The sequence below is a fragment of the Recurvomyces mirabilis genome (assembly GCF_035927965.1).
Source record: "Recurvomyces mirabilis strain CCFEE 5264 chromosome Unknown scaffold_6, whole genome shotgun sequence".
Lineage (NCBI taxonomy): Eukaryota > Fungi > Ascomycota > Dothideomycetes > Mycosphaerellales > Teratosphaeriaceae > Recurvomyces > Recurvomyces mirabilis.
The window spans coordinates 276,543-296,301 of record NW_027041940.1 but is presented as its reverse complement, the minus strand read 5'-3'; the positions used below and the strand labels follow the sequence as shown (position 1 = coordinate 296,301).

The 19,759-nt window shown below is 52.4% G+C and overlaps 10 protein-coding genes across 10 annotated transcripts; 6 read left to right on the top strand and 4 right to left on the bottom strand.

Annotated features, from left to right (window-relative positions):
- Positions 1-1,066: 1,066 nt before the first annotated feature.
- LTS14_002893 (uncharacterized protein) lies at positions 1,067-2,752 on the bottom strand (the record flags this gene model as incomplete). Its single annotated transcript, XM_064835598.1, has 1 exon — positions 1,067-2,752. The coding sequence occupies one exon, from the start codon at positions 2,750-2,752 to the stop codon at positions 1,067-1,069; it is 1,686 nt and encodes a 561-aa protein (XP_064696648.1).
- A 960-nt stretch (positions 2,753-3,712) lies between these two features.
- Positions 3,713-4,195, top strand: LTS14_002892 (uncharacterized protein; the record flags this gene model as incomplete). The annotated part of the gene is made up of 1 exon (XM_064835597.1): positions 3,713-4,195. One exon carries the CDS (start codon positions 3,713-3,715, stop codon positions 4,193-4,195), a length of 483 nt encoding a protein of 160 aa, XP_064696647.1.
- A 233-nt stretch (positions 4,196-4,428) lies between these two features.
- Positions 4,429-5,158, bottom strand: YKT6 (palmitoyltransferase; the record flags this gene model as incomplete). The annotated part of the gene is made up of 3 exons (XM_064835596.1): positions 4,429-4,602; positions 4,659-5,060; positions 5,138-5,158. The coding sequence occupies 3 exons, from the start codon at positions 5,156-5,158 to the stop codon at positions 4,429-4,431; spliced, it is 597 nt and encodes a 198-aa protein (XP_064696646.1).
- Positions 5,159-5,474: 316 nt separating this feature from the next.
- Positions 5,475-6,943, top strand: IES6 (chromatin-remodeling complex subunit ies6; the record flags this gene model as incomplete). The annotated part of the gene is made up of 2 exons (XM_064835595.1): positions 5,475-6,043; positions 6,109-6,943. The coding sequence occupies 2 exons, from the start codon at positions 5,475-5,477 to the stop codon at positions 6,941-6,943; spliced, it is 1,404 nt and encodes a 467-aa protein (XP_064696645.1).
- An 878-nt stretch (positions 6,944-7,821) lies between these two features.
- Positions 7,822-8,862, top strand: LTS14_002889 (uncharacterized protein; the record flags this gene model as incomplete). Its single annotated transcript, XM_064835594.1, has 1 exon — positions 7,822-8,862. The coding sequence occupies one exon, from the start codon at positions 7,822-7,824 to the stop codon at positions 8,860-8,862; it is 1,041 nt and encodes a 346-aa protein (XP_064696644.1).
- A 196-nt stretch (positions 8,863-9,058) lies between these two features.
- LTS14_002888 (uncharacterized protein) lies at positions 9,059-11,081 on the bottom strand (the record flags this gene model as incomplete). The annotated part of the gene is made up of 5 exons (XM_064835593.1): positions 9,059-9,794; positions 9,869-10,516; positions 10,579-10,726; positions 10,785-10,810; positions 10,864-11,081. The coding sequence occupies 5 exons, from the start codon at positions 11,079-11,081 to the stop codon at positions 9,059-9,061; spliced, it is 1,776 nt and encodes a 591-aa protein (XP_064696643.1).
- Positions 11,082-12,340: 1,259 nt separating this feature from the next.
- Positions 12,341-13,397, top strand: LTS14_002887 (uncharacterized protein; the record flags this gene model as incomplete). Its single annotated transcript, XM_064835592.1, has 2 exons — positions 12,341-12,907; positions 12,957-13,397. 2 exons carry the CDS (start codon positions 12,341-12,343, stop codon positions 13,395-13,397), a joined length of 1,008 nt encoding a protein of 335 aa, XP_064696642.1.
- A 652-nt stretch (positions 13,398-14,049) lies between these two features.
- On the top strand, positions 14,050-15,147 carry LTS14_002886 (uncharacterized protein; the record flags this gene model as incomplete). The annotated part of the gene is made up of 4 exons (XM_064835591.1): positions 14,050-14,179; positions 14,242-14,359; positions 14,414-14,476; positions 14,535-15,147. 4 exons carry the CDS (start codon positions 14,050-14,052, stop codon positions 15,145-15,147), a joined length of 924 nt encoding a protein of 307 aa, XP_064696641.1.
- A 439-nt stretch (positions 15,148-15,586) lies between these two features.
- On the top strand, positions 15,587-16,516 carry LTS14_002885 (uncharacterized protein; the record flags this gene model as incomplete). The annotated part of the gene is made up of 2 exons (XM_064835590.1): positions 15,587-15,650; positions 15,705-16,516. The coding sequence occupies 2 exons, from the start codon at positions 15,587-15,589 to the stop codon at positions 16,514-16,516; spliced, it is 876 nt and encodes a 291-aa protein (XP_064696640.1).
- Positions 16,517-17,119: 603 nt separating this feature from the next.
- On the bottom strand, positions 17,120-17,889 carry LTS14_002884 (uncharacterized protein; the record flags this gene model as incomplete). The annotated part of the gene is made up of 2 exons (XM_064835589.1): positions 17,120-17,709; positions 17,769-17,889. The coding sequence occupies 2 exons, from the start codon at positions 17,887-17,889 to the stop codon at positions 17,120-17,122; spliced, it is 711 nt and encodes a 236-aa protein (XP_064696639.1).
- Positions 17,890-19,759: the final 1,870 nt, after the last annotated feature.

Sequence of the window (19,759 nt, the reverse complement as noted above, 5' to 3'; positions counted from 1 at the left end):
CCAATATCCGGCCGTCGGCCTATGGCGAGCCATACCGTGAGTTAGAGAAGCCGTTGTTTACTGGAAGAAGCTCATCGTTCGGGAATGCATACCTGGTCCGGTCAGCTGTGCATTGTTGCGTTTGATCCATCGAAGGCTGCGCACTGATAGTACCCATCCCAAGCGAATTGGAACACATCTTTCACAGCGCTCGCGCGCGCTGTACTGCTGGTGGTGGTGTCTCGTTTTGACTGTACTGGAGCTCCAAGGGTGGTAGCCGCTGTAGCAAGACTGACGAGTATGGCCTTGCTGAACATGATAAAATCGATCGAAGTATGTCGGAATTACAGGACAGAGGTACAATGGTCTTGTCAGAGACGAACACCAGTATATTTGTGTGATTCAGACTAATGCAACCCTGCCGGAACAACAACGAGCGCTTATCCCTTCTCCTCGCCTCTGCTGTAATGACAGACATCTGCCACGATTGCAGGTTGATCTGCAGACTGCTGTGGAGCATTCGATATGAGGCGGTACTGCAGATACTCATGGGACTGAATAGCTTCGAGACATGATGCCCATCGACCACTACCGTTGTGGTTGGGGCGTGCAAAATCACATCAGATGTTTTCGCTCTGAGACCTGGCAAGTGTCTGGTATGAGTATTGTCTGCATATAGTATGAGCGTAGCGCCATGGTAATGTACTTAGCGCTATGGTAGTGCACGGCAGCGACCCGTGCAACTGACGGTCCGCATCTTGCGCAAAGCTGCGTGCATCATCTGCTGTGCCAGGAACAGGCAAGAGATCGACGACACATGTCTTACTACCGGCGATCAGGAGGAAGACTTCGCGTCCTACCAGTGTCCCAAAAGCGGATACGTGAGTGCGGGAAAGTGGAGGTAACAGCACGTCCGGAATGCAGCAGAAAAGAGGGTGTGAGCAATCTGTATCCTATGCCCCTCAAACAATTGTACACAAGACCACCACCTCAATCGACACGCGCCTGTACCACGCTGCACCATGCGATTGTGCACATGCTCATACTGCACACCACCACAAGTGCACGCGCGACTACTGCCATACAGTCAAGCTCCAAGCATAATCTCGTCGCTTTCAAGTAGACTACTGCTAGCCACAAAACTGAACCCACCAAAAGGGTTCCCCTCCGGCTTCTGCACATCTTCCATATAATCCTCGAAAGACTTGCCACCACGAGTCAGCACAGGACTGAGCGGCAGCTCCGTAAACTCGTTGCTGAAGTTCTCCGCCAGTTCGGGATCCGTGATCACAGGCTGAATCGGCGGCTCGAGCTCGCGTTTTTCAAGTTTCTTCCAGTCGATCTTACGGAAGAAACGGTGCGATTTCAAAGTCTTCAGATCGGCTTTGCTCGTGCCTCCTAGTCGCTTATGAGGCTCCTTGCGCAGAAGACGGGTGAGTATATCTTTCGCGTCCGGGCCCAGGAAGTATGGAATCTGCAATTTCTGCTTCAAGATGTTCTGCTGGATCCTGGCATGATTGTTGCCGCCAAACGGCGGACTACCAGTAAGAAGATCGAAGCCGATAGCTCCGAGACTCCACCAGTCGACTGTGAAATCGTAGCCTTTTCCAATGATCACTTCAGGGGCCATGTACTCGATGGTGCCTAGGATGCTGTCTGCGCGTTCGTCCTCGAGCGCTACTTTCGATAAGCCGAAGTCGGTGAGTAGGAGGTGACCTTCGGCGTCGAGCAGGCAGTTCTCTGGCTTGAGGTCGCGGTAGATGACACGGACATTGTGGTGCAAGTGCTCGAGAGCCAGGATCATCTCAGCCATGTAGAAGGCTGCGACTTCTTCCGTGAACATGCGCTCCATCGCCAAGTGAGTGAACAGCTCACCGCCTTGCGCGTACTCCAGGATGAGATACAGCTTCTCGTGATCCTGGAAAGCGTAGTAGAGCTTCACCACAAAAGGATGCCTGTTCACTGACTCTAAAATGGTGCGCTCTGTGCGCGTCTGCTCGATCATGCGCTTGTGGACGGTCAAGGTTGCCTTCTTGAACTGCTTCTGCGCGTACAGGCGACCGCTGGCTTGCTGTTTGACGAGGTGGACCGTGCCGAACGCGCCCTTGCCAAGACAACGCAGTGGCTCGAAATCCTCAGCACACATCTTGCGACATACGGAGCTAGCGCGTAGACCTCCTTCAATAATATGTGAAGCCAGGATTGGGGTGCGGCTGCCAGCGTCGGGGCTAGTGAAGTCCTGGTCGAGCGGCACATCGTAGGCCTCCATCTCCGTGCGATCGCCGTCACTCGCTCGGGACGAGGCTGATGTTGTGGTTTCGCACACAGTTGAGGTGCTGGACATGACCCTCTCCAGGCTTGGTCGAGAACCATCGTTGTCTAGAGACAAGGCATCCAACCGCGACTTGAGCGCGCTGATCCCACTCACACCAGGGGTTGCCGCGCGTATTAGAGGGCTGCCTGTAGCTCCAAGTCTTGGTGTGCCAGCCAAAGACATGTCACTCTCCTCGCCACCTGACATGACTGGCGTCTGGAAGCCTTTCACTACATTAACAGCTGGTGCTGCGGCGGACATCTTCTTCTTGTTCTTCTTCCGCTTTCTTGCTTTCTCCTTAATCGCCTCATGGTCCAGCTTAGGCACTTCCATTGGATCCTTAGACAGCATATCAGTCGTACCGCGGACTGGTAGTCTTGCAGGCGCGACGATCGTCATCGGTGGAGAGCGCTGCACGTCCAAAGCTGTGCCATTGGCGACAAGATCCATTCCAGGCATTGCGAGCTGCCCAAACCCGAGGAACTGGGTCTCGTCCCTCTTGCTGGCTTCCTGTACTAGGTCCGGGGCAGACCTCGGGGTTTGATGCAGGTAGTATGTCAAGCAGCCACAAACATCAGGCAAACAACTTCTCCAACTTTATGTCATCCGGGAATCGTGCTTCTTGTTCGTGTGTTCAGTCCACGCAACAGTCCGGTTTCGCCCACCTCATTCAAGGCGGGCTTAGGGCGAGTAGCCACAGCAGCGATGCAAAGCTCGACTCGGTACGTGACAGTCCAGCAGGAAGTCCAGGAAGTGGTGCGCCAAGGTCGCTCTGCGCGGTGATATTGACGGTGACGGTGGCAGTGTAAGAACCCATAGATGAATGTGGACTTTGTGACGAAGCGTTATATTGATCGTCAGGTGACTGCCCGACGAGGTGAATGTTTTTGTAGTGTGTATGTCGTTGTTTGGTGGTTGGTGAGATATTCAAGGTGCGCGCCGAAAGCTGGATCGAGGTTTCACATGCAAGTTTTGGCTGCTTGCGGTCGGTCCCGCCAGAGCCGCATGCCGCATGACTTTTTGCGGAGACGTACAAGATAGATCCCTGCAAGACTGACATCAACACACATGTGCTGGAAAGCCAGACGAGATACCATTGTAAGAACGCCTGGTATGTACGCAGAGCATCAAGATAGTTATCGTCGTTGCACTTCAAGGTACGCGTATTCAGCAATGACCTGATGTGCTCTACAAGCAGTAGAAGCCAATCATGACTGGCCGGATAGATTCATTCCCGGTGATTGTGGAGCCGGATGAACAACCAGATCCCGTGTCAATCAACGGCGGAACTTTTATGATCAAGACAACGCTATATTATTATATACTGACTTCTCAGAATAGAATCCCATCTCGCACATAGTCTACGAAACACACTCTCCACCACCAAAGCACATCCGACCCAACCTCACCACCGCAACAATGACATCCTACCTCCCCAACCTCGCCCGCGACAACATCTCCTTCTACCTTATCCCCGCCGCCTGGACCATCGCCCTCCTCCCCCGCGCCTTCGCAGCAAAAGCCTACTCCGACTCAGGCAAATCCTACAACAAGTTCCAACCTCGCGACTTCACCAACGACGTCCACTCCGACCAGCGCCTGGACAAGAAGACCTGCGGTCGAATCGTTCGAGCGGAAGCCGCACAGGCCAACTCCTTCGAGAACTTGCCTTTGTTCGCTGCCGCGGTGGTCGCGGGCAATGCTGCGGGATTGGATGTGGCGACGTTGAATTATTGTGCGCTGGCGTATGTTACCTCGAGATTTGCGTATAACCATATCTATATCTTTCAGGATTTGGTCCCGGTGCCTCTCAGGACGGCGGCGTGGTTTGCGGGTGTGTGCTCATGTTTCGCGTTGTTTATCCAGGCGGGGTGGAAGTACAACAGTCGGACGATCTTGTAAGGGTGGTAGATCGGGCTTTGGGTGTACTGATGTGGGATATCCAGAAGAATGTAGGATATAGAAACGGCCAGGAAAGCCGCATTGTACGTAAATCAATGTAATGTCCATGAACATCGTTTCTTGGTGTCTGTTTCGTGGACTTTACAGGTGTGGATATGCTGCCAATCTGACCGAAGACTCCTTCAACACCAGCCCATGCATGTCGCTTGATTACATTATCGTTCCATTCATATCTACATGACTGCGCAGCACGAGTTCTGCTTCTTCGCCTGGGTATAGAACATCTTGCTCTGCGCACTCAGGCCATCCGACTTGGCCACTAAGCTGTCAATCTTTTCCCCTCGCTCCAGTACTGACTCGATGGTCTTGTGGAGTACGATCTTTGTCTCATCAAGCTCTTTTTGGATCTGCTCGTCTGGTCAGTATACCCTCCTTTGTCACCACGCTAAAGAGGCATCCTCACCTTCATAATGCTATCCGCCTGCTGCGGATCCTGATACTTGACAATATATTCCTTCAACTGCGGAAACGGACACTCTTTCACGCTTGTCCCAGCAAAAGCACTCCTCGGATACTTGGCCAGAAACTCATCCATAATCTTGCCTAGCAGTTGATGCGCCACTAGCGCCGGGTACTCCTGATCACTGATTATTATGCCCGCAACCCCCTCTGACCTAGCATATGCGTGGAAAGTGTAGGATTGCTCTTCGACGTCTTGGCGTTGGCCAGGGCGGGTACGCTCGGCGACGGTTTTGCTGAAGAGGGACATGAATTCGCCGACGGATGTGCGGGTGAAGCGGGAGTAGGAGGAAAGGTCGCGTTCGGCGCAGAGTTCGACAGCGGGTTTGTCTTCGTTGCGGAGGATCTGGAGAATAGTAGGATTAGTACGTGTCGTGGTGGGGTGGGGTGGGGTGGTGATGGAGGTGGAGGTGGAGGACGTACGCCTATATAGAGTATCTTCATGGTGGCGGTTGTATGGGGCGTTTTGCGAGGTGAGATCGAGTGTAGGGATAGGAGAGAAGTGCTTTGTAGTGGATTATCGTGTCGCCTAGTAGGATGTATACTGTAGAAAGTCACCTGTCACAAAGACCAGAATCTCGTACACCAATCCGGTCAGAGAGCTCGGCCCGGCTGCTTCTGATCTCCGGTACGGTGACGTGGGGGCGGCAGCAGCCACAGCTTAGCGCGTGTTGTCCGTTTCGTGATTGCCATGTGAAAGCGACCTTCAAGACACTCCTTCTCGACAACACTGTCCGATATAGGACACGGCACGGCCACCATGGCGCCGATAACTACTGCCTCAAACGACGAGACTCATGCCGCCCTCCTCGATCAACTCGACATGCAAAAGCTACCCAAACCCTTCCGCAACCCCAACTGGAAACCACCGCAACGTCGCAACAAGAATCTCAAACAAATATTGTCGGAAGCACAACGAGCACAGCAGAGTATCATGAATACACAGCAGAATTCTGGCGCCACGACGCCTCAACCCGTGACCGACGGCGAAGCCACGACAGCTAGTCTAAACCCGAACCCTGCGCAAGGAAGCCAGGACTTGAGCAGGTTGGTATTAGATAAAAATGCTCGGCACGCGAATGGAGGAGGACTTGCTGTACCCTCCAATATTATTACGGGACCTAGTATTACGTACACCAGTATTCAGGCACCACCGAGTCTGAAGCCTAAGACAAAGTACTGCGATATCACCGGTCTGCCTTCAAGGTACATAGATCCAAAGACTGGATTGCAGTACTATAATGCCGAGATCTATCAGATAATCAAGGGCTTGAACACGGCACAGGTCCAAGAGTATCTGGCCATACGAAATGCGAATACTGTGCTGAAGTGACGGATTGGGCATTAGCGAGATATTATATTAAGACCTTTGGCTGATCTGGTCTGTGTTACAGAGCGGCAGAGGCAGATGGCGAGACCATCACCGCATGTTCAACGCGTCACCGAGAGGGACAATCGTATGAAGATGCAGACAATATCACTACATCGTCAAAGCATGCCTTCGAGCATGTTGCATCACGATCAGGAAGTAAATCTAGTGCAGAGGCATCTCGAGTGAGGCGAAGACCACGGGGATTCAAGAAGCGCAAGACTTATAGAAAGCTGCTGGAGAGCGCTACTTCAGATGAGCCATCCACTTCTGCAGAACCCGCATACACTAAGTCCGAAGACGGTGAGCTTGGCGGTGTCAGCGAGGACAGCCAGAGCACAACTCCAAAGCGTGCCAAAACCACATCCAGAGCGAATGGGACGTCTGCTCCCAACGCAGCAACACGGACTGGGAGGAAGCGAGGTAGAGCAGAGTTGGACCAGGAAGCCGAAAATTCGGATCCGGACCGCGAAGACGAATTGCAAGGAGATGCCTCGGATCGCTATGACGAAGAAGCTGCATTGGAATTGTTGAACTTGCATCGCCAGGAGGCGTACCACGACGAGCGACATAGGAGGATAATGGAAGCTCGCAGATTATCTCAAATTAAGCAAGCTGCTCAGGTAAAGCAAGCAGAAGATACTACGCCAAAGTCGGAAGGGCGTCGTGGAAAGTCGAGAAAGCCGCGCTGGATGACGGAGCTGGAACATGCAGACCCTGACCCAGAGGTCGACACTATCAATAATGGGCCGAAGCATAGCAAACGCCAGTCGGGCATGCGAGAGACCGGGTCTCTGCTTGGCTTGAGAAGTACGAGTCATGGGGCGAGGAGGTGGAGTGATCCTAACGTCCGGCGCTAGACAGAGGGTCGAAGAAGTGGCAAACGAGCGAAGCGTATTAGTTATCGTCCTGAGATCATATCCCTGCGCTGCAACAAGTTGAAAGCTCATAAATGAGAATAAATAGGTAGTGTCAGATCAATCATAGTCAAGCTTCCTCCACCCACGCATGGCATATTTCAGCAAAACATGTGCTCAAGATGATGCTCCGGCTTAATTGCGATCTTCATAGAATAGTGCTCGCTTTGCGCCTGTGTGACGAATACCGTAGGCTCATTGGGGTGAGAAGCGGACAGTTACAGCGCACCATGGAAATGGTAGGCTGTTGTCAAGGCGTGGGTGAAGTTAGTGGGAGATTTGATAGAGGGCTTGCGGTAGGTAGGTTACGACGAGTGCCTCCGAATGACTTCGTGGATTGCCGGATTATTAGCCAGAAAGTCGCTATGTGCGATTCTGATACTTGTGGCTAAGATTGTTTTTATATCCATGAAGTCGTTCGATTCTGCTACTGTGTTAAAGATGGCAGCGTGTCACTCGAAAAGGTGAGACGATCCGGAGCAAAGTCTTGGCACGGCATTAGTAATCACCATTCACCGTTCTTCCATCTTTCAACGTACCTTCCACGGGCGCTGTGAACATTGGACTATAGCCTACATGCGGACATTGCTCTACAGCTGCCTGTAATAATGACGCTCCATTGCTGCCCACTTGCGCTTTGTAATACAGCAGATACATATCTTCGGTTGCCACCCTTGATCCGTTTCCAACACGGTCGACATTGGAATAAGTATATAGCGACCTCTCCTATTCTGACATGAATGAACACGCATCAGCTGAATAGTGACCGACCTTACGCCGCACTACTTCACCTGATCGAAAGAGCCATGACCAAGACCGCAATGCCCAAGGAACGCACAGTATGGCGTCGAAATAACGCTTCTCGTTCTCTAGAACGGCATACCGAACCACTCGCAGATCGACTTCCGCTCACGTCTATCCTCATCAAGGTCCACGCTGTCAGTCTGAACTACCGTGATATGAACATCCTTAACGGCACGAACCCCTGGCCTACTCTCGACAATGGAATTCCTTGTTCCGATGCGGCTGGAGAGGTCATTGCCATTGGAGATAGTGTCGCCAGATTCGCTGTTGGTGACAAAGTCTGTCCGATCCTCGACCAGCTCGCTATCACTGGCGACGAGCAGCGCCGCGCCTGGCTTGGTGGCGAGATCGAAGGCGTACTCGCGAGCCATATTGTGATGGACCAAGAGACTTGCGTTTGTCTCCCTGCCCACCTGCCGTGGGAAGAGTCCGCGTGCCTGCCAAATGCTGGCGTCACAGCGTGGAGCTCGCTGGTAGATAGTAGTCGGAGCCTCAGAGCAGGGCAGACTGTACTGTTGCAAGGTACCGGCGGCGTCAGTATCATGGCGTTGAAACTCGCGCTCGCTTTTGGCAGCAAGGCCATCATCACATCGTCAAGCGACGAGAAACTTGACAAGGTCAGGTCGCAATACCCGCAAGTGAAGACGATCAACTATAGGACGACACCAAATTGGCACGAGAAAGCTGTAGACATGAATGGTGGCCGAGGTGTAGACATTGTCCTCGACATCGGCGGTACATCTAGCCTTCTCAAGAGCTTACGTGCAGTCGCGAAAGGCGGTACCATCAGTCAAGTAGGCTATCTCAGCAAGCAGGATGTAGCCGACCTAGAGGGCTTCATACATCTTCTCATCGACAAAACTGCCGTTCTGCGAGGCATCAATGTGGGATCCCGACGAGACTTTGAGCAGATGAACGAGTTTGTTGGTGCTTCGGGACTGCAATTCGATGACATTATTGACGAGACATTTCCGACGAGCCGTCTGGAAGAGGCGTTTGGAGCGCTTCGATCTCAAAAGTTCGTTGGGAAGATTGTGATAATGATGGAACAGGATTGATGATAGCCTCGACGAAAGGCACGAGCTCTGCAGGGCCTTGAAACAATGTACTCAGACACCCTATTCTGGTATACAACCAACCCTGCGCTATGTAGATGGCCATTATTAAAACACGTCAGCCCATGTGGAGCTGCGTGAATGCTTCAAACCCTTGCGAACGACTTCTTTCAGATCACTGTCGACCGGGTGAGGCAGATCATGACTCGGCACCAGTAAGAGAAGAGCGCCTGAACTCCTTGTGCTCCGTAGCATACTGCCGCTCCATAGCCTTACCATGAACATTCGAGGCCACGAAGTCCAAAGTGTTCTTGTCGTTGTTGGTGAAAAATAGCGATAGAATGAGTGCTGTGCCCGAGAAGGCGGCTGAAACCAAAAAGACTGTGCCGCCGGCCTTGATGAACGCCTCTTGCCATGGGTACTGCACTGCCTCTTTAATTGCAGGGGTCAAGCCGTTGACGAGGTCGTATGAAGCTTTGCCTTGTACGGCGGCGTAAAGGCTCTGCAAAGAGCCTTGTGGTAGACCCATGCGTAGTGCCACGGGTGCAACATACTGCGGGATTGTTTTGTCGAGGCGATTGCTGAGCGTAGCTGTGTAGATGGCAACAGCGATAGCGGATGTGAAATTTCGAATACTACCACAGAGTCCACCACCCTCGCCGATCTCCTCTTGTGATCGCAGATGGAATGTTGAAGTTGTGGTTGAGATTCCCTCGACTAGACCCATGCAGAAAGCGCCGGGAATAAGGAGACCAATTGTCAGAGGTCGATTGCCTAGATCAGTGGCGCAGGCAGTCATTAAAGCACATCCGCACAATGCTGCTCCACGTGTTCCCCACTTCGGTCCAGTGATCCACTCGACAAAGCCGTGGCAGACCTGTGCGAAAACGAATGCCATGGCCGTCAAGCCGGCGAGGGTACCAACGTCGTACTCGCTGATCTCGCCAGAGCGTAGTAGATGTTGTTGACGACTTGTGGAAACACAATCCCGAAACCGTAGTACACACACGCTCCGAGGCCGTTGTTCCACGCAGCAGCCATATATCGCACGTTCTTGAATAGATGAAGCGGCAAGTAAGGCTCCTTTCCCCGTTTCTTAACGAAGAGTTCCCAGATCGGAAGGGCCACGAACAGCGTAATGCCGCCAATGACGGTTGTTGCGAGGACCTGAGGGGACTCCCATGGGTACAAGACACCACCCCAGTTCAGCCCGAAGATGAATATGATGAGACCAGCGCTGTACAGAAGCACACCAATCCAGTCGAAGTGGAGCAGAAGATCTCTCGCAAGCTTCTTCCTGTGCAACATGCTGAAAGTCGGTGGGTGGTAGAAAGCCCACCACGACAGGATGCTGACGACATTGATGGCGATCAGGAAGTAGAAGGAGTTGCGCCATGTGCCGGGGTATTGGAGGAAGCTGTATGCGACTCTTGCTGACAGTGGCGATGAGGGAATAGTCATCAGGTAGCAGTAGGAGTTCGCGAAATATCTGTACTTCATGGGGACCAGCTCAGCGACTGCCCAGAAGAAAGATTGCTGGAAGGCGACCGCTACACCAATGAGGACCTCGGCGCCGATGATGGTGTTGACGTTCATGGCGACTGCGCCGGTGATGGAACCTAGAAGGCCAAGTACACTGCCTAAGATAAAGAACCAGCTGTAGATAGAAAGTTAGCCACAAATCTTTTCGGGATGGTACGCATCTCGTCAAACACCTACCGGCGACCGAAGATATCTGAAAGCTTGCCAACCATAAGGAAAAAAACTGCACCGCCGCAGATATTCACGAGTGGCACCCAGTTGATGTTTGGTGACGGGCCAAGATCCACATCGATTGTGCCTAAGATGGGTGCTACAAGACCGAAGCCTAGAAGAAAAGGGTCAGTCGGATGAAAGATCGATACACGCCACGATCAGTCTCGTACCTCCTATGCCGCCCATGAAAGCCATCCTGTAGATATGGTCAGAGCCCATCGATGAGCCCGATACTAACACTGCGCTTACCCGATGGCGAACATCGTGCCAATGTAATTGACGGAGAGCCAGTACTTGCGATCCATCTGATCCGCATTTCTACCCTTGGCCTCATCGGCACGATCGTCGTCCTCGCGGTGTTGCATCATAGGAGCTTCGGCATGTCCAATACCGTAGTTGGCCCCCTGTTCAGCGTCGACCTCATGGCCTTTACCATTGCTATGGCGTTGCTCTGTCGCCTTCTCCATCGTGGCTAGGAGTGTGAGCAACCCAGCGAGCGCCGAGTTGTGTAGGTAGAGAAGAGGGTGAGCAAAAGGGAATCGAGGAGATCTCCCCTTGGTCTTTTCAAGTACGATCGATAGAAGAGCCTGAGGTCTCTGTCTGCAGCGTTGGAGCCCTCGAATCACTCATATAGGTTTCCTACGAACCATCTGGGCAAGCCAAACCCAAGAACGATAGACTTTGGCACTCCCCAGACGTGCGGGATTAAAGTAGTAAGTCTGGGGACCCCAATCATGCTCTAGATCCTCCCCGGGTTTGTCGACATGCTTCGGTTTTATCAAAGCCACCTACACTGTTGTGCAGATTTGTCCTAGCCGGCGCCTCATACGTCCCAGCGGGTGGAATTAAGTCCTCTCGGGTGGCTTCGGACGGGGGGCCGGCGTCGTGCACGTGGCAGATGGTGTTTGTTCATGGATTTGCACTCTCTCATGTCTCGCGCTTAGAATTGCAGCGCGAAATATGGAAGGCAGCCAAGCTGCATGGTTGATCAAGGATGGCCGCGACCCAGGAGAACGGTTCGCGACCATAACAACGATGGATGTCACTTCTGCGGCTGAACTACAATGATATCCAACCTTGCAACCCAGTGATGGACTCTCACGACCCAGCTCTATACATATTCATCACAAGGTGGCTTTGGCAGATCATAGAGGTAACTGCCTGCCATGCCGCCGGTTGTTGGCCTTGTGATAATGTGACAGCAAGGTCGCTTATGCTTACCCTAATGATCAGAATAGAGTGGTGGACGTTGTTCTTCATCGCAACCACTCTCACAAATTGACAATTGATGAAGACCGAGACTCTCCTGTGCAGCGACCAGTCTGGCTCACAGGATTGACAGGCCGCAATTGGCTGCTTATCTCTGCTGTTCGCCGCGCCTCGTTGGCAGATCCGGAAATAAGCCTGGGCTGTAAGTGGAGTTGCTTTGGGAAACCTGTAGTGGCTTCACCCAATAGCAAGAGTCTTGACTAACCCCGGATGATCTGAACACTTCACTACACCTCGCAAAGCTTGGCTAATTACTACGAACCACAGGTACGCTGGCACTTACAGCGTTTGGTCATGGATTTAGTGGAAGTAACGAGCCAGCCATGCCTCATATCCGGCGATGATGAGGGGAGCAGCTGATAGTCGCTGCGAGCAACCGCATTGAAGTACTCCAAAGATCCCACAGTAGGTCGTCCAACTGGTATTGTGACACAGCTTTCCCTTCATATCCACAATCATGCCTGTGTCAGAAAATCAACAGATCAACAAAGTCGCCGACGAGCTGGTAGACGTCATCCGCAGGGGTTATGGCGACGTCTCAACCAAGCTGAGACCAGTCCATGCCCGTGGTCAGCTTGTCAAGGGGATATTTGTGCCATCTGAGGCTGCGAAACATCTTTCCAAAGCGCCCATCTTCAAGCAAGCATCGACACAGCTTCTTGCCCGCTTCAGCTGCGATACTGGTTACAAGGACATCAAGGACAATGATGTCGATGCCAACCCGCGCGGTCTTGCCGTACGTTTCTTGCTTTCCGAGGATGGTCATACCCACTACGACATGATCACAAACACAGCCATCGGATTCCCTGTGAATCGCGGAGAGGGCTTCCGAGATATGTTCAGGTACAAGCTTGGCGAGATTACTTGGGAGCAGCTCATTAAAGTTTGGCCGTTTGTTCCATGGTACACGCGCAACAGAAAGCCGCTCTGGCCGATGTCTTTCGCGACTGAGCAGTGGCACGGCATTCATTGCTTCACGCTTGACTCTGAAGATGGAAAGAAGACATACTTCCGAACCCGACTCGTAAGTGATCCGAAAGCGCGTGCCACTAGCTTATGCTGATTTGCTTCAGGTATCGCCGCAAGGTGTGATGAAGATGGGTGAAGAAGAGGCGAAGGAAAAGAGTGGCACATACCTGTTTGACAACCTCGAAGAGCGTCTTTCTGCCAAACCACCGAAGCCAATCGTGTACAACTGGATGGCTCAAATTGCCGACCCCGAGAAGGACAGCCTCAACGATTCGAGCTCCGAGTGGCCCGAAGACCGTGAATTTGTGAACTTGGGCGTATTCACATTCGACCGGCTATGGACGATGGATCAGGGATCAACGCCAGGACGCGATCAGGAGCGACTCATTTTTGACCCCAAGCCAAGGTATATGGACGGTATTGGTGTCAGTGACGATCCAATCATCGAGATGCGGACATCTGTGTACCTCAAGAGCGGTCTGATCCGGAGAGAAGCTAATGGTGTAGCTGGGCGTGATACTGATGGTCACCGGGTTGGCCAGTGAGCTCTATTGTTGTGGGGTGACCAAGGGTTCCAATGGATACTATAACTTGATATATGTCTAGACCATTTGAAGTGATCCTTGTCAATTCTCACTGTAGGTCTGACGCATACATAGACGTAGGCGAGTTTGTGAACCGAATGAAGTAGTAACATGTAAGGTCCACTCACGTCCCTGCTTAAGCCTGAGGCACTTATGCACACACGCTTGATCTTAGCGATATTGCACGCCCCTTAATCTATCCTTTCCTTCCACATACCAATGCGTTGACCCTTGTGCGACAAGCAGGAGCTGGACGGCATAACAACATTGGTCCTTACACCGATGACCGTGTCCGCAACCACCATGCCGCGCGCAACAGCCACCACCCGGAACCAGTCTGGATCGTGTTCAAAGAAGATCGTCGCTACCAGCACTTAATTCGACACCAGACATGCTCCAGGTAAGTTTCAGGCTGTCGTCCGTGACAATCGTACCAGCATCAAGTCGTACACCTCGTTTCCGATAGCCTACGTGAGGATGCACGAGGCTATCATAAGCTATATATGTTCTCACTGGCCAAGAACATGTCAGAAAAGCATTGCAGCCGAATTTCGCTGTTCACACATTCCTTGCCCAGTTCTCATCTCGTTCATTCGCCATTGGTCTGGCTACCATGGTTTCATTCACTTCTGCCGTCATCGCGGCAAGCGTGGCCGTCCAGGCACTTGCTCTGCCTACCGAGCTTGTCTCTCGAAGCACTGCCAATTCGCAGGGCACGAGTGGTGGTTACTTCTACCAGTTTTGTAAGTGTTGGTGAGGGTTTCCCGTGTCCATGTTGCTTTATCGACTGATCCACTATTCCAAGGGTCGGACGGCACAGGCAATGTTCAGTACACGAACGGGGATGCGGGCGAGTACAAGGTGACATGGTCGAATGTCGGCGATTTCACATCTGGAAAGGGCTGGAAAACTGCTACCGACCGGTATTTTTACCCTGCCCTGCTCAACGGGCTGGAATCTAGACTGACAGCGACCAGGACCATCGACTACTCCGGCACCTTTGTCCCAGGGAGCAACGCGTACTTAGCCGTATATACTTGGTTTGTGGTTGTCTGTTTGTTGAAACTTTGCCGAATGAATAGCTAACGGGTGGTCTAGGTCAGGGACTGGCGAGACATACATTCTCGAGAATTATGGACCATACAATCCAGGTACTGGCGGAACCCACATGGGCACGCTGTCCAGCGACGGAGGCATGTACGATATTTATCGTGTCTATCGCAGCGCCACATACGTGCAGTACTGGTCTGTCCGCCAGCAGAAACGGTCTTCCGGGACAGTCACGACAAAGAACCATTACGACGAGTACAACAAGCTCGGCTTGACGTTTAACCCGGCCACGAACGCGACATACCAGATCGTTTCCACCGAGGGGTTTGGTAGCACCGGCAGCGCAGATATCACGGTGTCCGAAGGCACGTCCAGCGGGAGCACAGTTGGATCAGCATCGAGCGGTATCAGCTCAGTCGTGGCGCCTAGCTCGGCAAAATCCTCGAGCGTCCCGTTGGCTTCCAGCACCGTGAAAGCAAACAGCTCGACGAAGATCTCCAGTGTTGTGCTAGCTTCCAGTATTGCGAAAGTTGTCAGCTCCGCCGCTCCTACCAGCCCTACCACTGAAACTCAGTGCGAAATCTCGATCACAATCACACCGACGTCGACCGCTACATCGATGGCAACTCCGGAGTGCGAGGTGCAGTATGTCACAGTTTGAGCACACCTTGGAATTCATGAGCTATAGAAATGCTTCAAGCGGTGTCATTCGTTTCGCTGCCTGCGCCACTGTGTTAACTGACGCACAGAGCAGCCTTTATATTTATGTGAATACTTCATTCGAAAAGACATGTTGTCTTGCCAAATTATTGCATACGCAGCTTGAAATTCGTCAACTCGATCAGTGCAACACCTCATAACATTCTGACATCTCCAATCGCATCTGGTGCAATGTTGATACACAGTATCTGCGATTCGATCATACAGATGTTTGCCCCTGCCTACCCATGCTTTAATATGATTTACTCTCGTCGCCCATGGATGATCGCCATGACGCTTTTTTGACTCGAACGACGGCAACTTGATGACGCGCTTGACCAGGGGACCAACATACAACAATTCGACATCTGTGTTGATTCAAACCAACAAATACCACAGACATGGTAACACATTCGCGAGTAGCCGCTGTTACAGGTGCCAATAAGGGCATAGGTCTTGCAATTGGTACAATATCAATAGATCACGTTTGCCCTAGAAATTCAGCTAACTCGAACGCAGTCCGCAATCTTGCATTGCAGTATCCCAAGTCCTCTCTTCATTCTGGCGGCTTCCTCATCTATCTTACAGCACGCTCGGCTGAAAGAGGTGCCGAAGCAGTCAATACTCTCAATAATGACCCACAACTGAAGCAGGCAAAAGTGCTTGCGCAGGATGGTGGCGATACCACGATCACATTCAAGGAACTCGATATCAGCAAGACTAAAAGCATAAAAGATTTTAGCAAATTCCTGAAACAAGAACATCCTGATGGTCTAGATATCGTTATCAACAACGCTGGTATTGCATTGCAAGGCTTCAGCAGTGACCTTGTGAAGGAGACTGTCGAGACGAATTACTATGGCACGCTAGAAGCAACTCAGGATCTACTGCCGATGCTTAAATCCGGCGGGCGGCTCGTCAATGTCAGCAGTATGGCTGGGAGCCTCAAGAAGTACTCGGATGAAGTCCGCGATGCTTTCCTCCAAGCATCCAAGACCGATGTGCCCGCCGTGACAGCCATCATGGAGAGATTCAAGTCTGCGGTAGCAGAAGGCAAGGAGAAAGAAGCTGGGTTTCCCAGTGCGGGCTATGCTGTTAGCAAAGCTGGCGAGACAGCTTTTACCAAAGTCCTCGCCATGGAGGAGTCGAAGCGTGGTCGTAACATTCTGATCAATGCGTGCTGTCCTGGCTATGTCAAGACAGATATGACTAGAGGTGGAGGAGCTAAGACCCCAGACGAGGGAGCTCGGACGCCGGTCATGTTGGCATTAGACGATATCGGTGGAAGGACTGGTGGATTCTGGCAGAGTGAGAAGGAGATAGAGTGGTAGAGTGACCTTGTAGTGACCCGACTACGGAGAACTGGCCGGCAGATATCGACAGCAGTTATCGCACTGACTCTCTCGGTAATTTCGTCCATCCATGGCGCCACGCTCGAGATCATCGCTCGAGATTGATGTCACGTTCCAACTTCGCAGCACTAATGCTGGGCCTTCTGCAAACCTCACCGTTTTGTGTCCGTGCAAGATGTGAGTCAAATTCATGCTTGTTGCTCCCTTACTGTCTCTCGTTCTATACTCAAGTCCCCCATCACGGGAAAGCAATCTAGCAGGCCACAGATAGCTTTAATCTGTAATCCGAAGGAGAGTCTTGTTTCGCAAATAACGAAGCTGACCGTATGTCCAAACGCGGGATGAAGTTCTATCGATGATAGCACACTATGCATCATTAGCCAAATATCGAGCCTGACGCGCACATGGAGCACATACCACTTGTAGGACATCGGTAGATGTAGTAGTAGCAGTGGAGCGAGCTTGAGCCGTAGCTGCGACGTGACTTGCGACTGCAGACTACTGGGGGCCTTGGTCGTGTTGGCCGGGTGGCTCAAGTCAGATTATAGTTTCAAATGGAAAAGTGACATGTCATTGCTGATTCTAACATCGAGCCCAGGTATGAGGAGGGGCCTGCTGCTCGCATAATGCAACACACTCATCGCAGATGAACAGGTTGAGAGTGCTGGTCGTACAGCTTCGGCAAAAGTTGATGGTCTGCTTTAATTGTTCCGGAGGTGGGTATGGGCCAGCCTCGACATCGGAAGCCCAGATCGACGGACTTCTCGATGGCTGATAGAGCTCTTCCTGTCGGAGCTCGGGAGTCCAGTAGATGTTTTGGCATGGCGCTGGTGACGGTTCTCGGGGAGCGAAGTAGTAATTGGATGGGACCTCGGGTGGAGTGAAGTATTGACCTGGTGACTGTTCGCGTGGAGTTGAATAGTAGCCAGGTGAGCCGCCATCGCTGGAATAATCGCCCTGGATTGCGATTGAAGGCGTGCGGCTAGTAGGGACGGCTAAGAACTCGTCTGTTGACTTCCACTCGAAGGTTGCAGACTGTGACCTCTCACTACGAGTCGAGTCGCTCTGCAGGGAAGCAGCTCTTGATCGATCGGAGGTGGCGCAAGGGCGAGCCTGTGGCGACCTTGACTGTCGTTGTGACTTGCTCACTTTGGCTCGACCGATGTTGGTTACTGGAGAGGGATGGTCAGCAATGTGGTAGGCCTTTACGATATGCCCTACCTCTGCTTACCAGCCTCGCGCTCTTCCCGCTGACGGCGACGAAAATCTCGCATTGCTTGTGAACGGACCTTGCGCCGAGTTTCATCGTCCTTGCCGGCCTCAGCACCGCTCTGGTGGACAAATTGGAGCATTCTGTTGGTGAGGTTGTCTGTTATGAGGTGTTGGGTCAATAGCTGTCGGTATCTATGCCAACTCGCACAAGATCTGAGGCACTCTTCACTTCTATTAGTAGTCATAGAGCAAATGCGGCTGGGGATTGACAAAGGAGACTACCAACACCTAGGATGGCCAACATAGTTCATCCATGCTTCGTTTACGTTCGACCGTGCAATCTAGCGGAGACCGCTTCTCAGAGCTGCAGTGCCCACATGGACCGTCATGAATAGCGACAGGTTCTGCGCGAGAATGGCCTATGTTCAGCTGCGACGCTACGTATGGTAGCGGTGGTTGACTGATAATCGAGGCTTCGCTTGCTCGACTAATGAGCGCTTCAAGAAGAGCCATCCGCTTACACATTCACCGCGGCTGCACCCTAGCAAGCTGGTGGAGTTTTAGGGCTACTGTACGTGCTGAAATCCTTCCCGCCGCGCGCGCCGAAGCATTCTGCATCATTGCGTGTGCTATGCTCGCTAGATGACAAACGAGTGCCGACACGGCCTTCACGACATACCGCAGGATTGACCCTTCAAAAAGCACCCTAAGCTATCCCAGAGCAGCAGAATGTTGGTCTTTGATGGCGATGGACCGCATCTGGTGTCATTGTAGATCCACTGACCGAATAGCCTAGCGTCCAGCACTACGTCGGCTACGCCGCAGTCTAACGCACGAGGCCGTGGCCAGGACTCAGATGTGATGATAGAGTTGATTGACACTCAGAGCTCGGGAGTCTCCTCCGTCGTCACCAGATACGAAAGAAGCAGGGTAGGTGAGGCCCCAGCGTCCGACTTCCTGACGGTCTGATATACGAGCCAAAGAGGCTAGCTCAGCCCTACTTTCTGGACAGGATCCGAGCTACAGGGCTCGATTAGGAAGGCTGAAGGCGCAGCTGGAGACATGCCTCGGACTGCCTGCTGGCCCTGGGTCGGAATCAAATGGATCCTCAAGACAATCTCGATCGGCCAGGACCTGGACGAGCGGTGATGTTAGAGATCTACAGGTCGGGATGGGCGGATTCGTGCCGAGAACGTGGTGACCGCCCACGCCACTGGGACAGGAGCGACCTTACGCAACGTCGTAGACTTTGCGCTATGACTCACTTTGATGGTGGAGTGGGTTTGGACACCGACATCTTGGGTCATATTATGCTTTAATCTCTATAAATGTGCGGCAGCGATGCGGTGTAACTGCCTTGCACTGACTCGATCGTTCCTGCGCTGTACAAACTCGAATGATGGGCGGCAGTGGCGGAGCAGTACAGAGCAGTCAAGGTGCCTGCTATACCTGTATACGACCACAGGAAGCAACGTCGTCGATGAGCGGATGGACGTCCGAGGACATCGTCATCGGTATGCTCGAGGGAGACGGCGCTGGCTGAGGATCGTTCCTGAGCTGATCGAGACTCGTATGGACATCTGATCTCCTTTGCTTGAAGTTGGGCTGTCTGGTCCCAACGCTCCCGTAGTATACGGGAACACAGAGGAAGGTATATCCATCCAGACTATCTATTGTTCATGGGGAGGATGCTTGTAATCCCACATCGTGTTCTCTCGGTCCCACAAAGTGCCTCGAAACACAAGAGTGGCCTTGACTCGGAACCTGGCGACCGCGTCCTACACTCAGCGTCGATCAACAGAATCAGCACTCCCTCTTGCACAGCCGGAAGGCTCAAGCACGGTGGCATATCGAGGCCCGGAACTTCGGCAGAACGCTCGCAGGCATCGGATAGACTTCGTAAGCATACAGCCACGCGACGAGAATGTTCCCCCGAGGGAGACTAGACCGTGAAAGGTGTACGGCATGTTTTGCTGCGTTCCTGCATTCGCTTCTCGCTGAGATATGCAC